The following is a 20329-nucleotide window of genomic DNA, read 5'->3' as shown; positions in this document are numbered from 1 at the left end:
CAAAAAAAAGACAAAAATTGAGATTTTCATCTCCCTACCACCCCCTTGGCCTGAACAAAGGGGGTTGATCATATTGTGGAGAATGGGGAGGCTGTTCCAGGTCATTTCGGAATTTAGAACTTAAAGAGGAACAATTTTCAGTTTTCGTATTAAGGTATGGGGCCCCACAGATCCTTGCTACGGCCCTGAACTTTCGCTGCCAAGTCGGCTGCTAACTTCAGCGTCATTTCGTAATTCCACCTAAAATAGCAGAATTGAATTATCTCGCTAACGACGAGTGTACTCACGAGAACTCACTAAGAGATATTTCAAATGGTAATTTAATAACAGACATTTGAGCGAAGATCTTTTAACATTTTGTTTTCAGATGATTCCCCCTCGAGATAATTGCGTAATCATCGAATGTAGAGGATGTTTTTTTTATATGGAAAATTTTTGGATTTCAAAAAAAATCTTTTAACATTGTCTGCTGAAATCATTCATCCTCGAGACAATCCCACAAGCAACAAAATTACAAATTTTCAAGCTCCAAGTCTCCTCTTACTGTTTATAGAAATATTTCCACAGATAGGCAGTGGTTTAGCGAAAAAAAGGCCAAAAGACCTTTTCCCTCGGAAATTTCGTCAGCCCCAAGAAAGATCTTTTAACAATTTCTCCTAATATCAATTTCAAGTTCTTGTTCTTCTCATTTTTGTGTTCCGCCATGTAAGCCTCTTCGCAATGACTTGAGGAAATCGAGATACGCGGCAGCGTATCGTCCAAGAAAAGTTTTGACTCCGATTGTACAAAACATCAGGCCGATCGCTGCCGTGTATCTATACACGAAGCAACTACCCCCTCCACTATCTCCGAATCATATCCATTAAATAAAATACAAACGTGACCAGCTACATGAAAAATACTCTTAGNTGCAAATAACGACTGTGGAATAGAACTATTTGTTTTACTTCGATTGTTAATTGGAAAGATGATTTATCGTGTGAAAAATAAATGAGCCGAATTGAATTGAAAATGAAAAAATTTACAGGATATAAAAACGATTCCTTGTTTATTTTGAAAAAAATAATGAAATCTCCCTAAAAAAATAAAAACACATGTTTTTGTAAAAAAAACTGCGCCAAGAAAAAGTTTTGTTTGGTTCTTACTGGGAAATAGAAATTTTTGAAAAATACAAAGAAATGAAGAAGAAAGCCAAGTCAGCAATGTCGAATAAACGAAAATAATGCACAATCAGATTTCTATAAGAGAAATAGTTTCAAATCGAATGAGGATTTTAAAAAAATTCTTGATGAAATTAGTATATTTCGTAACGAGTGCAAAAAAGTGTTTTTTGGCGAGCGGGAGGTTTATATCACGAGCCGAAGGCGAGTGATATAATCCCACGAGCTAAAAAACATTTTTTCACGAGTTACGAACAATATTTTTCATCATAATGTGGCGGAAATTGGACTTTTCGTTCACTTTTCGTTCACTTTTCGTCACAGCGTGATGAAAAAAAAAATTAGTAGGAGGACCAACGTTCTTGGCGCGGAGTTTTTCAACTCATTGTCTAGTATCAATCTAATTCTCCATCTTCTGATCCGCGCCAAGGACGTTGGTCCTCCTTCTACTAATTTTGTATCTCATCAAGAATTTTTTTTAAATCCTCATTCGATTTGAAACTATTTCTCTTATAGAAATCTAATTGTGCATTATTTTCGTTTATTCGACATTGCTGACTTGGCTTTCTTCTTCATTTCTTTGTATTTTTCAAAAATTTCTATTTCCCAGTAAGAACCAAACAAAACTTTTTCTTGGCGCAGTTTTTTTACAAAAACATGTGTTTTCGTTTTTTTAGGTTATCGCTTTCCTTCTACCTGCAAGACTGCAATTGCTTCAGTCAATGACGTAGACTCAGTGAATAATGAATAACTCGAGAATATAATTAAGTGATAGATAGATATATCTCTGGGGCGATGCATGCATCATAGCCTGTTCATATATACATCGGATCGTTTCTATTCAACTCGTTGGAACTAATCGCAAATAATTTCTTATTGTAGTTGTGGTAATGAGAATGAACGTTTTTATTTATTTTTTGTTCACAGGGAACTGCCACTGTGCAGTTCGTGACTCAGGTCGTGATAATGGAACAAGTTATCGCGTTGAGCACACAAAATCCGCTGTCATTGCTCGTTAAATTTGGTATGATGGCCTGGAATAGTACTACTACCTGTGGCAATGATAATTGCTCGGGACATGGCGAGTGCCATAATGGAACTTGTTTATGTGAAGTGAGTATTTTAAACATGAAAATTTCAGGACATTAACATTTCAATAAAACATTTACACTCCTCCGATTTTTTTGTGAGAACATTTTTAATTTCGTAATTAGTTGTTCTGAATGTTATTATTCACGAGATTACAGTTAATGCTTCCAATATTCGAGAACTCGGGAACTTTATTCAATTTTGAAATTTGTTTTTTTTTAATGTCTCACATTTGGAGGGTAATAGAGAAGTTTTTGTAATTAAATTTTATTTGTAGAGAAGACTAAGATCCACAAAAAAGGTCTCTATGAAAATCTATTTACAACGCTTAGCTTGAAAGACATGCCGTTGAAATTACATAGTAAAACATTCAACGCGAGGCAAAGGTTGACATTCAAATTGAACAGTTTATTTGGAAAATGAAACAAAGCATTGCATTGTCGCACATGACTGTAGAATTGGAATTATATTCTTTGACTTCGAAAAATTATCTTCACGAAAATTATTATTTATGTACAGGGATTTCCCATTCAAAATAAATAACAATTAGGAATTTGTGACGAACCTTTCGACTATCTTTGGCTCAAAAATATGTATTATTAATTTTTGTTTTAATTTTCCCTTATGCTCCGGTGCTTCAGTTGCCAGGGTCCATTTGAGGGAATGCAATTAAAAACGCCGGTCCGTCCAATAACTAATTTCCTTACCCAAATTATCCCAGTTTTTCCAGATTTACCAAATTTATACAAGATTTTACCAGATTTCACGAGATTTACCAGATTTCCCAGATTTTACCCATTTTTACCAGAAACCACATTTTACCAGATACCATATTTACTTTACGAATTTAATTGTTAGTTATTCTGCCAATTCAGTGTAAAGTATCAGTCCCCCAGATACCAGATTTATCCCAGAGAGTTTAATTACCAGATTTTGGACTGAACGTTACACATTTACTTGACCCGAATAAACTAAACAATTCCCAGATAATTACATGAGATACTTTTGCTCAATTTCTCTCATGAATTATTTTACCAGACACATGACTCTAAATTCTATTAATTATGGAAACGAATCCCTCAGTTTTGGCCGATTCATGTAGCCTTGAGCGCATCATAGGACTTATAGTTTCCATTACCAGCTTTATTAACAAAATAATAATTCATACTTCAAATTAACAATTACACAGAAATCACGCAATATCCACAGAATCTTCTCCTTAATACTCAGTTCCAGATTAANTCCAAGTAATTAACCAGTAACTTTAATTACACATTCCCAATTCAGATTTCGGATTTAAAATCCGCCTATAGTCCAGTCCACAAAATAACCCTCTGTATACCCGCCGTCGATAATCCAGAACAATGTAAACCCAGTTTCAAGATGGCTGAGTCGGAAAATGAACAATGTCATTTCCTCCTCGAGATATTTCGCGAGAGAAAGAATTTCCCACCCAAGAGAATAATTTCCCCCTCCGCGAACGTTCCACCCCGCGTGGCTCTACCACGACAGTTTTATCCGTCGCTTTTAGTCAAAGACTAATTAAGCTGGCTGCTGACAAAAAATAACTAAATGGCTCGACCACAGCACACAAGTAGCAAATGCTAATTTAGTAGCTGGTGACAATTTTGACTCTACCACAGCTCGCGATAGCCAGAGACTAGTGTCGCTGGCTGCTGTCAATGGCTCGACCACAGCTCGCTAGTAACTAAAAGTTAATTTAGCTGGCTGCAACAATTGGTTACTTTTCTCTCCGGCGAGGATCGTAGGTGAACCCGGGTGAGGCCTTCCTGATCGCCCCACCACACCTGCGTATCGAGCTGAGCCGCTGCCCGAAACTTAATACCTTCAAAGCGCTATTTGACTCGCGGAAATAATGCGCCACCTAGGTCGGTCGCGGAACTACCTAATTTCAAAATATTCCCCCGGGAGTCAATAGCCCACTCAACCACCTTTACATTCACATTTCTAAATTCCATATAATTCTCATTAAATTCACAAAATAAAAATAGCTTCAATAATTCACAAAATTTCCAAAATATAAAATCACAAAATCATGAATCTCTCAATTGTGAGAATCCTCACAAATTGATGATTTCGAAATAACTTCGAGTGATGTAATAATCATGAGTTCAACGCGAGGGAAAAACATTCAAGTCCAGAGAGAAAGTTAATTCATTTCCTCTTTTAATTATGAGAATTATGAGAAAGAGTCAAAAGTGGTATGTTAACATAGTCCCGTGGGATGAGACTGGGAACCCACTGTTTTTGCGGTTTTTCGATGGAAATGTCTAAAGTCAGTATTCTACTTTTCAAAGGAATTTTTGCATATCAAACTGGTGGAAATATTAAAAAAATACTCATTTCCAGCAATATACAAACTGCAAAAACACTGAGAGTTCCAACCTGATCCGCTAGAGAGATGTTAGTATCCTAATTTTCTAGACAAATTTTCCACTACACGTATTTTTGTTGAAAAGTTGACAGAGCGATCATCTCTTAGGGGGAGACTTTGCTAAAATTGAAGTCTATGAAAATTCCCTTAGCCATACTTCCTTTATTGCATAATTTCAATCTGATGTAGATTTTTGTATTCCGCAATTTTCGTTAGACTCTAGAAAATCAAATTAAGTACCTATTTTACGTCAAAATTATGGATAATAGCCCATGATAAAAATGTTTCTTTCAATGCACTCTTTTTTTGTTTGGTTCTTGCATAATGTCTAAAAAATCGAGTGGAGCAGACAGACTAAATCTAAAAGATTCATTCTTTCTGAATCCATTAGAGGCAATGGAAAACGAATACTCAATTTTATTTTTTTGAATTCTGACGAACATTGAAAAAGAATCTGAATTGGATGAAAATTATGATTCAAGGAAAATTTTGAAGGTGAAAATGGGAAATAACGACGAAAATTTACTTCATGGGTCTATTCGCCAATCAAAGATCTTTTTATCTTATCGATGTCTGCCTTTCGATTTCTTTTGGTAAATGAGTTAATGTGCATGGATCCATTTATTGCTCATTGATTATCAACGTGAGGTTATCCTCGTTTATCAACTGTTTTAACCCTGTAAGGTGAATTTCAATATCCCCCCACTCTATGGCCTTCAAACCGGAATGCCGGTGTCCCCACTAAAGCGTCCTACTACGCTTTTCACCTTAAAGTCTATAAATTTAACATTCTTTCATTAAAAAAACGTCTATGGTCAGGGAATTTCATCAATTTGACCAGGAAAAGTCAGGGAATTTTTTTGTTAAAACTTCCAGGTGGACACCCTGAAATTTCATCATTTTCAAAAATCAATTCTTGACATGTGTTTTCAAAAGCACTCATTCTTAAGTGAAACATGAATCATTTCCACAGTGCATTATTCAAATGTTTTGCTTTGTTACTGAAATGTTATTGATTAAATGGATTTTTTTTTTCAGATAAAATTTGACGGTTCCGACTGTCATGTCCCCAACTTCGCTTATTACATTGCATTTGCGACAATGTTTTTCATTCTTGCATTTGTGTGTCTAATGCAATTGGTAATGTGCATTGTTGCTGAGTGGCAGAAGATGAAGGCACCATCATTCTTGCGGGCATGTCGGGTTACCACTCAAAAAGTTCTGTACTTCATTGTCTTTTTAGCTTCTGTCATCAGAGGAGCTTACTTCACCTCCCCAGTATGTAATTACTTATTGATCCTTCATCAATTAATAAAAACGATGAATCAATTTTCTTTTTAATTTAAAATGCATTCGAGCATCAATCGATTTCATCAATTGAATCAGTTTCCATTCCATCCTTTTCAATTAATAAAAAGAGAAAGACTCTGATCGATTAATGGAATCAATTGTTTGGGAATTGAGGGCTTCAATCTTCCAATTTGTTATCATTTTTTATCATTCAATCATTATTTTTCAGGCCGCTATCAAGGAAGGGTGGTCAAGAACTCTGTCGTCAACATACTATCTACTTGTATTGAGTGGATCCTCCCTGGTTGTCTGCTTCTGGGCTGAAATATTTCACATTCGTGATATTCGCACTGATAAACCACAATTTTTATCGAAATCCTTCCTGGCTTTCGCTGTATTCAACGTCATGATTTTTTCCCTCCTTGTTACTGAGTTCATCATATCTCAGATCGACTCAGAAGTGGATCAAGTAAGCAGACAAAATTTTGAAGAAAACAGTCACAATAGAAAAAAGAAACATACGTCTTAGAAATTATATTCAGAATTTCAGCAAATACAGAAAATGTCTCGCGTCTTGTATGATAACTTAATTAATATTACTCATCGGAACAATAAATGAGCAAAATGTTTGTGAGGATCTACGAAATGGGCGAAATTGTTTTATTGATAAGAAAAGACTCTTGATATGTCCTCCTGATTGATTTTTTCAATTCACAAAAAAATTATTTTTAAATACCAGAAAACTTTGAAATAAGTCTCTTTTGATTAATTATCAACCAGCAGAATCTTCTACCTATTTATTTTCTTTATAATCATTGTTTCCTTAATGACCAATTAATGTGTGTTATTATAGATGTATTACACCCAAATCTTCAACGGTTGTTACGCATTCCTGCTCTTTATCGTCATTATACCGTTCCTAATTTACGGTGTCGAGGTCTTCTTCAAGGTAAAAACAGCATAGTACAGAAATAAACACTAAACAATTTTCTTCATTTTTCAATGACACAAAAAGTGACCATTGAGCCACATTATAACCAGCATTATGCATATATATATCACTCACTCATTGGTTCATTTATCCGCATTATTTACAGTTGCGAGGTGGATCTGTCAGTGAGCAACATGTTGCGTCAATCGCAACGAACGTTCGTACACCTGAGAAAATGCAGAATGAGGATCCTGTTACGACTAAATTGTTTGATCCAATACCGTCAACATCGGCTGGATCAGTGGATCTTCAACAAGTGGACACTTCCCTATTGCATCAGTCAAGATTTGGGTTGCTTTGGCAGGCATCTATGCTGTTTATCATCGTTGGGTTTTTATTTAGTGAAATAATCAGTGAAAAATGGAAAACAAAGTGAGTAATACATCTTGTCATTTTGTTGGTAATTCTACATTTTCATTGCGTTATATCGATAATTATTATAATTACAGGAGAGTCAGGCAAAATGGAATATATGGCAAAATGAAACAGTCAAAAAATGACTTTTCGACGCAATTTAAGTAAAAAAAATTTTTTGTTCATTTTTTTTATCAACTTTTTTTATTATTGGGAGTACTAATGAGAATAATAATTTTCTATTAGTCTTATAATTCAATTGTTTAGATTAGGTCGATTACACTTTACTTTTTTCATTCGATTGAAATTCACAATCACATTATCCTTTTTCCCCCTCTGGGTCACCCCCCGGGTCTTCCTCTGGACTTTGGATTTTGCTGTTTCATTTTGTTTGCGATTAATCCATTCACAAAATCTTCTCTCGTTAAAATTTCTCAATAATTTTTCATTCTACTGAATGGAAAATTATTATTCTCATTAGTGCTCTCAAGAATAATAAAAGATAATCGACAAAAGTTGAAAAAAAATATTTACCAGAAAAATTTTTTTTTGTTTGAATTGTGTCAAATAGTCATTTTGCCCCACGCTCCCCTATAATGAATGCTTTTATGAGATATTATCAATAGCTCTTCTTTATGGGAATTTTTTTATTATTTATTTTTAACGGAATTCGTCCCAAGAAGATTGCATTTTGCTGATATGACGCGCGAAGGCCTTCAGCCAATTTTTTATTATTTTTTGACAAATGTGATGTTTTGCTTTGAGAGATTATCCACAGAAATTGTAATCCCCACATTTTAATTGCATGATATACGTATATTGAATCTCGATTCTAATAAAATGTAATGTGCCATCCCACTTACACAGTGTACAATCTGAATATGGTTAATTCATCGTGCACTCGTTTACACTGACAGAAGAAATTAATTTTATCAACAGAATGTTATTTGAACCAACTATCATTTGGTTGTTAATTTTCAAATAAACATGATTTCGTAGTGAATACCAGTTATGTCTTCCTGAGATATATTGGATTGGGAGAAATCGAACTTCTCTCGAATTGAAGTTCCTTTTATTTGTCGCAATAGTGAGAGTATTTGATTTCTTTCTAGCCAAAAGTTTGCTAAATCGAGAAATTTGTTGATTTACTCAAAAATCAAAATTATTCTCGTAATTGAATACGTTGTTATCTCAGTTAACACGATCATACGTTGCTCCAAGGAAATTATAATTGAAGTGAGCATTTCGTATGTCGAATCGATGAATATTGTTACGCGAAAAAAGCTTTCAGATTGTAGTAAGATGTCGTTTAGTTGAAAGAAGTTTATATTTCTTGACTTTAAAAAAAATCGCATTAGTTTACAATAATAGAATCACAGATTACGGCAATTCTACACAAACTAGGATATCACAAATTTCATTCAATGTGATGTACGCGAAGCTCAATTTAAATATCCCCTTCAATCGAGAAAACAACACTCAATTCATTCCTCAATGTAATTATCTCTTAGGTACGAATTTTTGATCAATTCATGAAAGTAGACAATTTCATGACTAGAGATTATATTAGTTTACAAAAAAATAGAAGTTTTCCATTTTTGTGGTGACTACATGTGACTTGACGCCAAGGACTGTTTTGTTTAATTTAAGTAAATGTATCTCAAGAAGAAATAATTGATATTCATCGTAAAATGTTATTTATTTGAAATTGCTTCAGGTATATAATACTTGTTCCAAGAAAGAAACATCTCAATAAAAATGATTTTTTCTATCAGTGTAATTCATCAAAACTTGCATCCACATTGGTGGATCGTTATTAGTTAATTCCACATGCTCCAATTATACCTGTCCAATTGCACACAATAAATTGAACATTTTGTCGAGAAAATGCTTAGTAGGTGTAGAAGTACGCCCAGAAATGAGCCTTCGACATTTTTTTTACTTATCGTTGTAGAGATATTTGGACCATTGTTCATTTTTATTTATTTATTTTGATTGTACTGTTATCCTTTTCGGAGAAACTGAATGAAACAAACGGTTCTCCGTTTGATTTTTTATTCGAAAGGAAATCAACTTCCGGTTTGTTTGAATATGTGAGAGTGATGCGATTGAAGTCATTTGCATGAGAATTCGTTGATTCCAATAGAATCAAATGGGGTTTTATTTTAATTGATTGAACCTTTTTTTTGGAAACATTGAACAATTGAATACGACGAAATTAAATGTGTTTCTATTTCAGTGTTAGCAAAATTTCCTGCTGACCGAATGTTATGAATAAATAATATGGCAAATTGTCCACTTGACTCTTTCTAACGATAAAATTTCAGGATAAAATAATCGTTCACAATCAATTGATTGAATTGGTGACAAGAGTTTAGGACAATATCAAGTTTTTGATAGGGGAGGGTGGGGCAAAATGAAACATGGGGCAGAAGGAAACAGCCGAAAAACGACTATTTGACCGATTCGAGCAAAAAAAGAATTTTATTAACTTTTGTTAATTAATTTTTTTTATTATTGGGAGTACTGATGAGAATAATGTTTTATTCGTCTTATAATTCAATTAATTACAATTCAATTGATTAGATTAAACCGATTATACTTTTTTTTCTTCGATTGAAATTCAGTATCACATTTTCCTTTTTCCCAATCTGGGTTTCTCCCTGTGCCTTCCTCTTTACTTTGTATTTTGTCGTTTCATTTGTTTTTCAATTAATCCACTGAAAAAATAGATTTTGTAAAACAATGTGCACCGAAACCTAGAAGAATCAAACATACATGTAACGAAATATTTCTCATATTTTTTGGATGCCATGTCACCTGCATCTAGCAAATTTAATTTATCTCCATGCATATGAAAGGAGAAACAGCCGGAAAAGAGTGTAAAAAGATAATGTCTATCAAGCCTTCCTCATACTTCACGATTGAATTAACCATAACGAAAGGGAGATAAGAGGTTCGTGGCATTTTTAAGTATCGATCTTTCATTAGTCATTGATATCGTTGCAATCCATGATCAATACTACGATTATTCGTAATTTTCTCATGAATTAACATCACGTCTTAAGGAAATATGAAGACTCAGAAAAAAATATACCTAAAGAGTGTAAGGAAACTTCCATTCCAATCATTGTTGAGATGCTTTCTCAATCATTGTTGAGAAAGCATCTCAACAATGATTGAGAAAGCATCTCAACAATGACTGTTTTTTGAGAAAAATGTCAAGAGCTATTGTTCGTTACGACTACCGACATAATCATTCCGTGAACTAAAATTTAGACACTTTTTTATGGATTATTGGATTATTTTGGTAATAATAGAATCTCAGCAAAATGGGAATAGTATATTGTGCACCAAGTGCGGAAAGTTATGTTTTCACCGCCCGATGTGCATATGCTATTTTTCATCCCTTATGGGTGGAAAATTCGACTTTAAAAAAAAAAAAAAATTAAATTCAAATAGAATTAAAATTTAGAGAGAAAAAATTCCGATCCGCCCAGCCGGGATTCGAACCCGGGTCTCCCAGTTACGCGCCGGGCACTCTTCCAACTAAGCTACCGGGAACCACGGAAATTCAACTCCCGTCTCAACGGGAAGAAACTGGCTGTTTATTCCCTAGAAATCATTACTCTCATCTGTCAATTGCTTTTGATGCTATCCGTTGTCCATAGTCCAACTGAATCTTCTTTTTCCTGAGAAACCTAATTTCAGGCCACAGGTTTCCGTGGGTTTCAGTGTCGAAATGTTGACTTCTCAATGAAAACAATTGAAATACAATTTTTCAAAGGGATTTCGAAGAGACGTTTTAGTCTGATTATACACGATTTTTTCAAGATGACAGCTTATATTTTCTCAGAGTAAAAATCAAAACCTTCAGATGGAATTGTCTAGATCGTTTAAAATCGGAGAACTTTCCAAAACTGGGAGAAGAAAATCATTAAAAATACGGAAAAAAATTGCAGGATTCAATTTTACGAGACGAAATAGCGATTAAGGATAATCGGGCGAGGAGGAAATGTAGGAGGTAAGGCGGAGGGGTTTCTATTGTTTTCCTGCAGAAAACCAATCGCTGAACAAAAAAATGTTTCCCATTCGGATTGAAAATTCAGGCAATATTAGGGACTATCTCCGGTTAAAAATTATTTTTGGAGCTAATCAAATTTATTTGTATCTGTTCCACGCATTGAATGGTTTTCAGATTGTTTTTTTTTTAATAAATGGAAAAATATTAATCCATGCGAAAAAGCGGCAACATCGGTAGTTTTATTTTTTTCACCACGAGCTGGTACCACTGGCTCGAGGGAGCTCAAATCACAACGCTTCATCGCTCTCTCTCAAGAGACCGATGGCCATGGTCTTTTGGCCGCTTACCATGGCCTTTGCCATGGCGCTGCTGAGGGACGTTGCCATGGCCGGTTACCATGGCCTTTGCCATGGAGTTGCCATGGCGCTGCTGAGGGACGTTGCCATGGCATTGCCATGAAAAAAAAAAACTTATAATCAAGTAAGAGAGTTTGACCCTCTTGACCCTCGTAACCTTGTTGTACCTTGTTGTGAGCCTTATGGCCCTTATGACCTTACAGGTCCCAGGGGGCCGCAGGGGCACACAGGAGCACACAGGTCACACAGGTCACAAAGGTCAAAAGCCATGGCCATGGCCATGAACATTTTTGTACGTCATATATATTCTTCCTTATTCAAGGACCTAAATTTTTATTGAACAGAAATGGCTCCCGCAAATGGAAAGAATCCAAGAATTCACCTAGTGAAATCGCAAAAAACTTCTTTCCAAATTCTATTGGAAACCCTATTTGTATTTTGCAGTTTTCTTTGGAGAATCCAGAAGATTTTCTGGGAGGTTTTTTATACAAAAATAATAGGAAATATGTGGTCTGTTTCGTTGATTGATCATTTTTTTATAGATATCTCTTGATTTCTTTTCTATCAAATACTTCTATAAAACCTGAGTCGGAAAGCCTATGAATTGCTAATGAAAACCCAAGTGAAAAAGCTACTGAATGTCTGATCGACATTGCCAGAAACCAATTCCCCAGTATTGAATATTTTCAACAAATTAATAATCACTTCTGCCCAACATCCGGTTTTTGTTTCTTGGGGAAGAATGTTCGTTCAACTAATTTTTCCTCCTAATTTTCTGGTTGCTTTTCTTGATAATTTTCAGTCTCCCTTGATGATCTCTTTTTCACTAAAATCTTTATATATATTTTTTTTTTTCTTCTCGTATACCCTTTCGGGTCTTTACGATTTGTTCCCTTCCCACCCCCCAACCCCCTGTACCACATTCGCCGAAGGACAACGGAAAACCTCATTTGAGGGAAAAACCTGCCCAGGTACAGTCGTCTCTTGCGAAACTCCCGCTCGACAATGAAACCGTGAGATTTAGAGTGTCACAAATTTTGGCCCCCCCAGCCGGGAATCGAACCCGGGTCTCCCGCATGCCAATCCCACACTCTAACCACACAGCCACCGCCGTCGGTAAATCTTTATATTTAAATTTTACCATTTTGTCAGACCATTAGATTCAATTTCTCTGTCAATGACGATCCAATTTTGATAATGACTAAAAAAAATTGTTTCAGCAAAAGTTTCAAATTGCGGGTGCAGCTGAAAATTTTTATCATTTAAAAACGGCATTGTCACTCATAGAAAAAATGGAACGATTTAGTTCCTGTTACCGAGGCTTCTTAACCTCGGTAGTTATTCGTTAACTATCAACGAATGGTGTTAATAGTTAAAAAGCCTCGTAAACAGTAACTATCGTTTTATAAGTGTGCGCAAATTCTGATTTTTTTGGACGATTTTTTCCTGTTTAATAAAACCAAACACAATTTGATAATGAAAATGGAGGATGATCAAACAATATCTCAAGGGAAACGACGAAAACTTGAAAATTGTAAAGAAAAAGCCACGACAAAAAGACAAGAAATCGTGCAATTCAAGAGATACGGTTTCATTAATGAGAATTTTTTTATGCATTGGAAAGATTTGATCGTTCTTACTAGAAATGGATGTGATTTGTTTGGGATATTTCTGGTTTTCTTATTAAAAAATGCATAAAAAAAAATTACTATCCAGTATTGCTTCCGAATGGAAGCATTGTATTCATCGGATTTTTACATTCTGTAATTGTGCCGGGAATGATGTAGAATGTTATGAAACGTAAAGAAATGATGTTTTTAGAAAATGTCTATATGTTTGGGTCTGATAGTTCGGTTTTTGGGTTACCACTTTTTAGATTATCATATTAATACGGGAAAATTCATTGATATGAATGTGAAATTTTGACCCATCGTAGGTACTATTAAACTCAAGTTCGGTGCACAATTTCAGCCCGATCGGTTCCGTAGTTCCTCAGATATTCAACTTTTTGTATAAAATTATTTCAATATTTCAAAATGTAGTTCACCGATTTCAATTTTTTTAATTTCAAAATACTCATCTCAATGTCTTCTATTTAGATCAATCAAAATATGTATACCCGTTCATATAAACTTTTCGAGTTGTCCTGTACGCGCGATAAGTTGACAAAAATTGAAATAGGATGTTGAAATTTCGCATGATTGTAACTATTATAATATCAAAGGTTGCTATTTTGAATGAGCGATATTGCCAATTTTTCTTTTTTTTTTTTCATAAATTCCTTGTCCACGCGATAACTCGACAAAAAATTGAAATAGGAGGTTGAAATTTGGTAGGATTGTAGCTCTTATAATAACAAAGGTTTGTATTCTGGGTGAGCGACATCGAAGGAGTAATTCCCGAGATATTGAACTTTTTGTATAACACTGTTAGTCAATATCTTAAAAACTACTTGACCGATTTCATTCTTTTTCAAAATACTCGTTTCGATGTCTTCTATTTAGGTCAATCAAAATATGTATACCCATTCAAACGAAGTTGTCGAGATAACTCGATAACTCAAAATAAAATCGAGATAGGAAGGCACAAGATAAAATAAAAGAGACGTGCCCACATGCGGAATTACACGAAGCGGGAGGAAAATGTGTACTTTGCGCCCGCCAGGGAGAAGTAGAATATTTCTAAAGTCGTGCCAACGTGCGAAGCACGTGAGTAATGGTCCTCTATTTTACTTCCCGTGGTTATAACAATAATTTTCGCCCCGGCGTAGGCGCGAAGTAAGACTTCCCTAAAACTACTCATTAGTGAGATAATGGGAATTCTGATAATTTATTAATGAACATTTTTTTAGGGTTCCACTGTATAGCAGAAACTGGCATGAAATCGTATTCCGACTGATCGAAGTCAGTGTGGCCCTCTGGTTCCCTTGTGTTCTCTGGAATTGCATGAGGTAAGTTAGAAAATCATGCAAAAATATTTATAATTAATAATCCACTAGGGAAAGAAGAACACAATTCTAATGATTCGATTCCATCCACTTGATAGTGAAATGATCTCGTTGATGAATAGATTTCGGAGAATTTCTCAAGAGATGTTTTCTGTGGAGAATTTTCTCAATATCGAAAGAGGTCTGATTGAGAGAGTGTCTTCTAAACTGAATTTGTTCTTGAGAGAAAATCGCAATTAAGAAAAAATACATATTGAAAGGAATTTTGAAAGCCAATGATAATTCCTTTGTATTAATTACCTTGACGATTTCAGCCCGGAGCAACTGTGGATATTGAACCCTAAGAGAATCTTAAAGCGTCTAGACTTGAATCAAGAAAAACATGTCAAAGAAATCGAGCTCCAGGAGAAGAAAGACTTTCCAGATGGTAAACTATTACCTGATGGTCAATCGATCAACGCCAAAGACTGCTGGATCTGTTACGACAGTGAGGCACAAGATGCTGGACCCTTAATTCAACCCTGTCAGTGCAGAGGCGACGTCAGTACTGTCCATCACAATTGTCTACGTAGATGGCTGGTCGAGGTAATTTATTTCTCAAATCAAACATAATAAAAAATAGATTTTTACTTGAACAAAATTTCTTTAAACACCGAAGTGATAGCCATTTTAAAAAATTTTCTCTTTTTCCCTCAATTTTAATCAAGGACGTTTATTAAAAACTATCTAAATTTTTCTGGACTTTCTTAACTAATAGACAGTTATTTCATCCATGTTGATAACAATTTTAACCCACCAATCTCCACTATTTAACTGGTTTCCTAGGTCTATCCTAGGTTTTTACTTTGCCATTGGAATCAATATATTTTTCATATTGTCCACGACTTTTTTATTTTTACAGTCCTCTATCAGGTGAATTATCAGTTCAAAAATAAATTCATTATAGACAGAGAAAATAAATCCCGTTTATAGAAAGGTTTATTCATTTCATTCCGTCAAACCTACTGCAACTAAATTTTCTTAATCATTGAAAATATTGCTTTTATCTATTCATGAATGAAAAAAGAAACGATATCCAGTAAATGGATTAACATCCTTAGATTAGTGATTGTTTGGGAAGTGAATGCGGAGACATTTTTTATAGTTGATGACATTTAGTTTTTTGCTAAAACATGTATCTTTGATATTTGCAAACCAAGAGCATAAAAATGGTCCATATTTTTGAAATACATTCATCTTCCAGAGCTCAATGAATGCAGACAGTTTGACCTGCAAAGTCTGTGGTAGCAAGTACAACGTAGAACACGCCAATAGATTGGACTGGCAGCACAGCTTAACACCTCGTCATTGGTTGCAAACTATCGCCATTGTCACGACAATGTGTGGATCATCCGCAGGTGCTTGGATACTTATTCAATTAGTGGAAGGACCTATCATTCGAATGCTAGCTGCAGGAGCGGCCTTGCTGATCCTGTATGTCTGTATCAGGTAAGAGTCATCCAAGTAATTCCCCGATAAGACATTGCCCTTTCAACATTTTTCTAATAAGTTCTTATATTATAGTTTATCACCGGGGGTTTTATCGAAAATATTAAAATCCATGTAGAAATGTAATTACTACCTTAGACTAGAACTATTTATATCGATTCATATCGAGGGATTATCTTAATTTAATATTAGGACCTGAAATGAGGGATTAAGGTAATGAAATCAATAGGACAACGAAGCTAATTGTAATCGCACTATTGTTCAACATATTCTGAATTCCTTACTATACCATATTTTTACAAAATCTTCCAATTGGCTTTTACTTCTGACCTAGAGAATGGGTAAGGCCGGGTCTACTTTTGTACACATGACAGGGGATGACCCTAAAAGATGAACGAAAGGGGCTTGTGTTTCGGGATTGGCTCTACTTAATTTACAATAATTTCTCAGGGTAATTGTGAGGGACAATAGAAAGGGTGGGCTCTTGTATAGCTGGAGTAGTGGTCGGTGCTGCTCAGTTTCTTCTCTGAGGGGAATTAAAGGGAGTAATGGGGGAAAGAGGACGACCAATGGTAGCGGGAAATCTTTAGGGGGAAATATTGTGTGGGGGGCTCATCTCACCTTGTCACAAGTCTCATCTGAATTTTTCATATTCCAGATTCTTGAGTATGAATACAGTGGTCGCTTATCAACGAGCAAAAGTATCCTCTCTCAACATCGTGGCCGCCGACAACACCACCCAACCAACAACAAGTCGTTATGTTCCAACAATCAGCAACGCAGTAACAGTCGAATTGCCAAAATCAGAAATAGCCGCGATATAAGTACCATTAAATCCCCTCATTAATCATAAATCATCACGAACTTTAACCTTAAATCGTTTCAGTGATTTAACATCAGAATCATCATCGTACATTTATCATAAATTCATCACGTAACGATTGATTGGAACGGAAGTATTAAGAAGATAAAGTTGACATTTGGAGTAAATCTCCGATTCCTGATATTCAGCCTATTAAACCTACTCATTGATCTCTAAAAGCGTTTGATGAGAAAGATAGGGGGAGGAGGATATTGTATAAAGCCGTACTGTAACCTTCACGCATCATATCATAGCAAAACAGTTAGAATCGATGAGTTCAACAATTTTTTGAACCGTTTAAATCGTGAATACCTCCGGAACTATTAATCCATCAGTAGACGTGCGGTTCCGCCAGCATTTTTGAGCGCGGGATGAGAGAATCTCTCGTCGGTTTCTCTTAGAAATAGAGTCAAATATCGCCACAGGCGGCGCTGTTCGGGATTTCGGCCGGAGCCGAAGAATTAGTATATTATGTCATCAGGCGATAAAAGTATTATCTGGCGAATGTGGCATTATAATGCTTTTATCGCCGTGTGACACACGATATTTTATGTCGTTGGGCCCGAAAACCGCGATCGCCGTTTTTTCGGGCCTAATGACATAAAAATTTTTTTTTCTACTCAACCCTGATCGATAGATGACTTTTATTACTACCAGAGTCAACTCGAAGAGTTACTCGACGCATTAAAAAAATTTCAGTAAAATATTTGCACTTTTAAGGGTATATTTCCTATGGAGTGAAAAGTTTTGTGAGAGAAAGTCTCATAGCGCGCCTATAGAGGAGTTGACCCGTTTAATGAAAATTTCAAAAGTGCTGCCTTGTCAAAGAGATAATTTCACATAAAAAAGGTTTTGGAGTTTCCCTTGAACCCAATAGTTCTTGAGATATTCTCACGATGAGCAGGGAATGTATTTTAAATTTGTCTTTTTCCACTAATTTTCCACATTTAACATTTTTCTCCTCATTTTCATGCCTATTGCGTTTCATATCAGTGTAAAAAATGTAGTCACATGTTACACTGATTGACCACATTATGTAGTCAATTATCGGTGAACATTGATTGATAAGATACAACAGCCATCGTAAATTAAGTTAATAATGCATAAAGGTATTAATCAGACAAGTGTAACCCACCCCATTAATATTACCTTTTTTATCATTCACGATAATGACCAATAATTTTCATTGGTTTATTACTTTCATCTTCCAAACTCTAATGCACTCTTATTACTGGGGAGCATTATACTTAATTGACTGTCAAAACTTTTACCATTAACAGATTAAGAGAACAATTTGATGTGTAATCAATGGTTTAATGTTTCATAAAAAATATTTTCTCTTTTTTTTCTTCATTTAAACGATTCAATTATCCAAAAATTTAAACTGCAGTATTAATTAGGGGAAATAGTGACTGAGTCACAATAACACGGAATTTATATAGGAGAATGGAGATGTTTTGGATATCCAGCCAAATATCTGAAAAAGAGTTGAGTTTATAATTTTTGTGAATTTTGTTTCGCAGATATGTTTGAAACTGATAAATTGAGACGAGAAAATTTATAACACAGAATATCTTTTGACATTTTCTCTTAAAATCAGTAGTTAATGAGATATTCTTTGTGTAATTAACAGACGATCTTAAAGTAGCTCTATCCCTATGGCTGGACTCGTTGAGTGCTTTTGAAAAAAAAAGATTCTAAAAATAATTTTTTTGATGTCTAAATTATTAAAATAATTCTTAAAGGACATAAGCATAAGAATTATTTCATTATTAATTGTTTTCAATAAAAGTATGAATGAATAGATTTTCAATTGACTAGCTTGGAAAAATTAGTGACAACACTGTAGGTGAGAAAGGTCGGAAAGGTCCCGCCAAGTGACAGTTGATCGAGCCGTCGTTGCCACGTCTACTCCTGTTCAAAATCTCCCGTGATTCTGGTTGGAAATTGTTAATAATAAAAAAAAATAAAAGATACATCGTTATCCAACAGGTGCCAATATTTTTTAAAATTTTTTCCTTGTTTTTAGGAAAAAAATTAGATTTTAATCTTTGTTTTAATCGGAGCTGTGTTAAATAATCAATTTTCAACATTTTCATTTAGAAAAACTTGAACGACAGTTAAATGAGGAAAAAAATTGCGATTCCGAATCACAGAGTTTTTAGGCGATTTGTTGTAGTTTTTTAAAAATCTTTGAATTGAAATATAACCTCCTAAGGGTAGAGCTACTTTAAGGGGTAACGGAACCCGTCGCACGCAGAGGTTAGGGGTCCCCCCTATCGGTATTGCAGGTTCCCGTGGTTTTTTGGATTTTGTACGTGAAAAGCACAAAATCCCATAAAATATAAATAAATAGATATAAATAAATAATAATGGTATGGAAACATTCTACATCATCTTCTGACTCGTAAAAGTACTTCCCTCTTACAATTGGTGCCCTGTAAAGGACATGTTACCTCCTGGATACCACCCAATCATCATAAACAAGTTTTTACGAAAATTACGCAACAAAAGTACGTTTTTGTACTCAAAATCTCTGTCTTGGACCTCACTCGATCGCTCTCTTCTCATGAAAATAGCCATCGGCTAAGAAAAATCTACAAAAAATCGGTTTTTCTACCATGATTTGGCAGATTCCTATAAATAAAATGGCGTCGGCCTTGCCCTGGTCCTTGCCGTTAAATAATTTGTAATTTTTTTTTGCATAAATAAGAAAAGCATGAGAAGAGAGCGATGCGTTCCGCTACTCTCAATACGGGGAAAAAGTTTCATTGATTCTCATTGCATAGAATCCAAGAAAACTTGTTTTTGGTAGACGTCTTTTTGTAGTCGGTTCCGTTACCCCTTAAGTCGAATCTGCAAATTGTACAGTTTTGTTATTAGTTTCGAACATTTTTCTGCAATAATCTAAAAAAACTTCGCCTCATTTATCTTTATCACTTGACTACTAGATTTACTTTAGATTTACTTTACTTTATTTATTATGTGAAATTACATTGTAACAATTTAACCATAGGTTTTTTTTTTTTAATTAAAAATGTAGATTAAGAAAAATGATCTGCTAAATTCAAAAAGAGTTTCCTCGAATTAGAAACCAGTGTATCGATGTACTTTTCACGTAGAAACAAAGCAAAAAATATGAACATCAATTACTGAAGAAGATAATGGGAGAGTTTCTCAATTCACAATCAATCGACGATAATGAGACAATTGAGTGTAACTAGGTGCTCATTAGCCAACGGTTTTATGTCGTACCTCAGGGCCGATGTATTAATTCGATCCGTTTGATTTATTGAAGGCTTTTAAATTTCTGGTACGAAATGTCAAATGAGATGGGTCGAACATCTTGGTAGCGATTATTTCGTTGATATCT

The 20329-nt window shown here is 34.9% G+C and overlaps 1 protein-coding gene across 3 annotated transcripts in view; it reads left to right on the top strand.

Annotated features, from left to right (window-relative positions):
• The window catches only part of LOC107044786, a 30832-nt gene extending 13861 nt beyond the window's left edge, over nt 1-16971 (top strand). For all 3 annotated transcript variants that reach the window (XM_015266819.1, XM_015266818.1, XM_015266817.1), the window contains 9 exons: nt 2088-2273; nt 5683-5922; nt 6164-6403; nt 6788-6883; nt 7032-7297; nt 14511-14609; nt 14921-15191; nt 15850-16094; nt 16753-16971. In XM_015266819.1, coding sequence (XP_015122305.1) covers nt 2088-2273; nt 5683-5922; nt 6164-6403; nt 6788-6883; nt 7032-7297; nt 14511-14609; nt 14921-15191; nt 15850-16094; nt 16753-16918 — 1809 coding nt within the window. In that variant the 3' untranslated portion in view covers nt 16919-16971. The remainder of the gene's footprint in view (nt 1-2087; nt 2274-5682; nt 5923-6163; nt 6404-6787; nt 6884-7031; nt 7298-14510; nt 14610-14920; nt 15192-15849; nt 16095-16752) is intronic.
• Nucleotides 16972-20329: the final 3358 nt, after the last annotated feature.

The sequence above is a fragment of the Diachasma alloeum genome, unplaced genomic scaffold (assembly GCF_001412515.2).
Source record: "Diachasma alloeum isolate Michigan unplaced genomic scaffold, Dall2.0 Dall_scaffold_00802, whole genome shotgun sequence".
Taxonomy (NCBI): domain Eukaryota; kingdom Metazoa; phylum Arthropoda; class Insecta; order Hymenoptera; family Braconidae; genus Diachasma; species Diachasma alloeum.
This window is presented reverse-complemented; position numbering and strand designations above follow the sequence as displayed.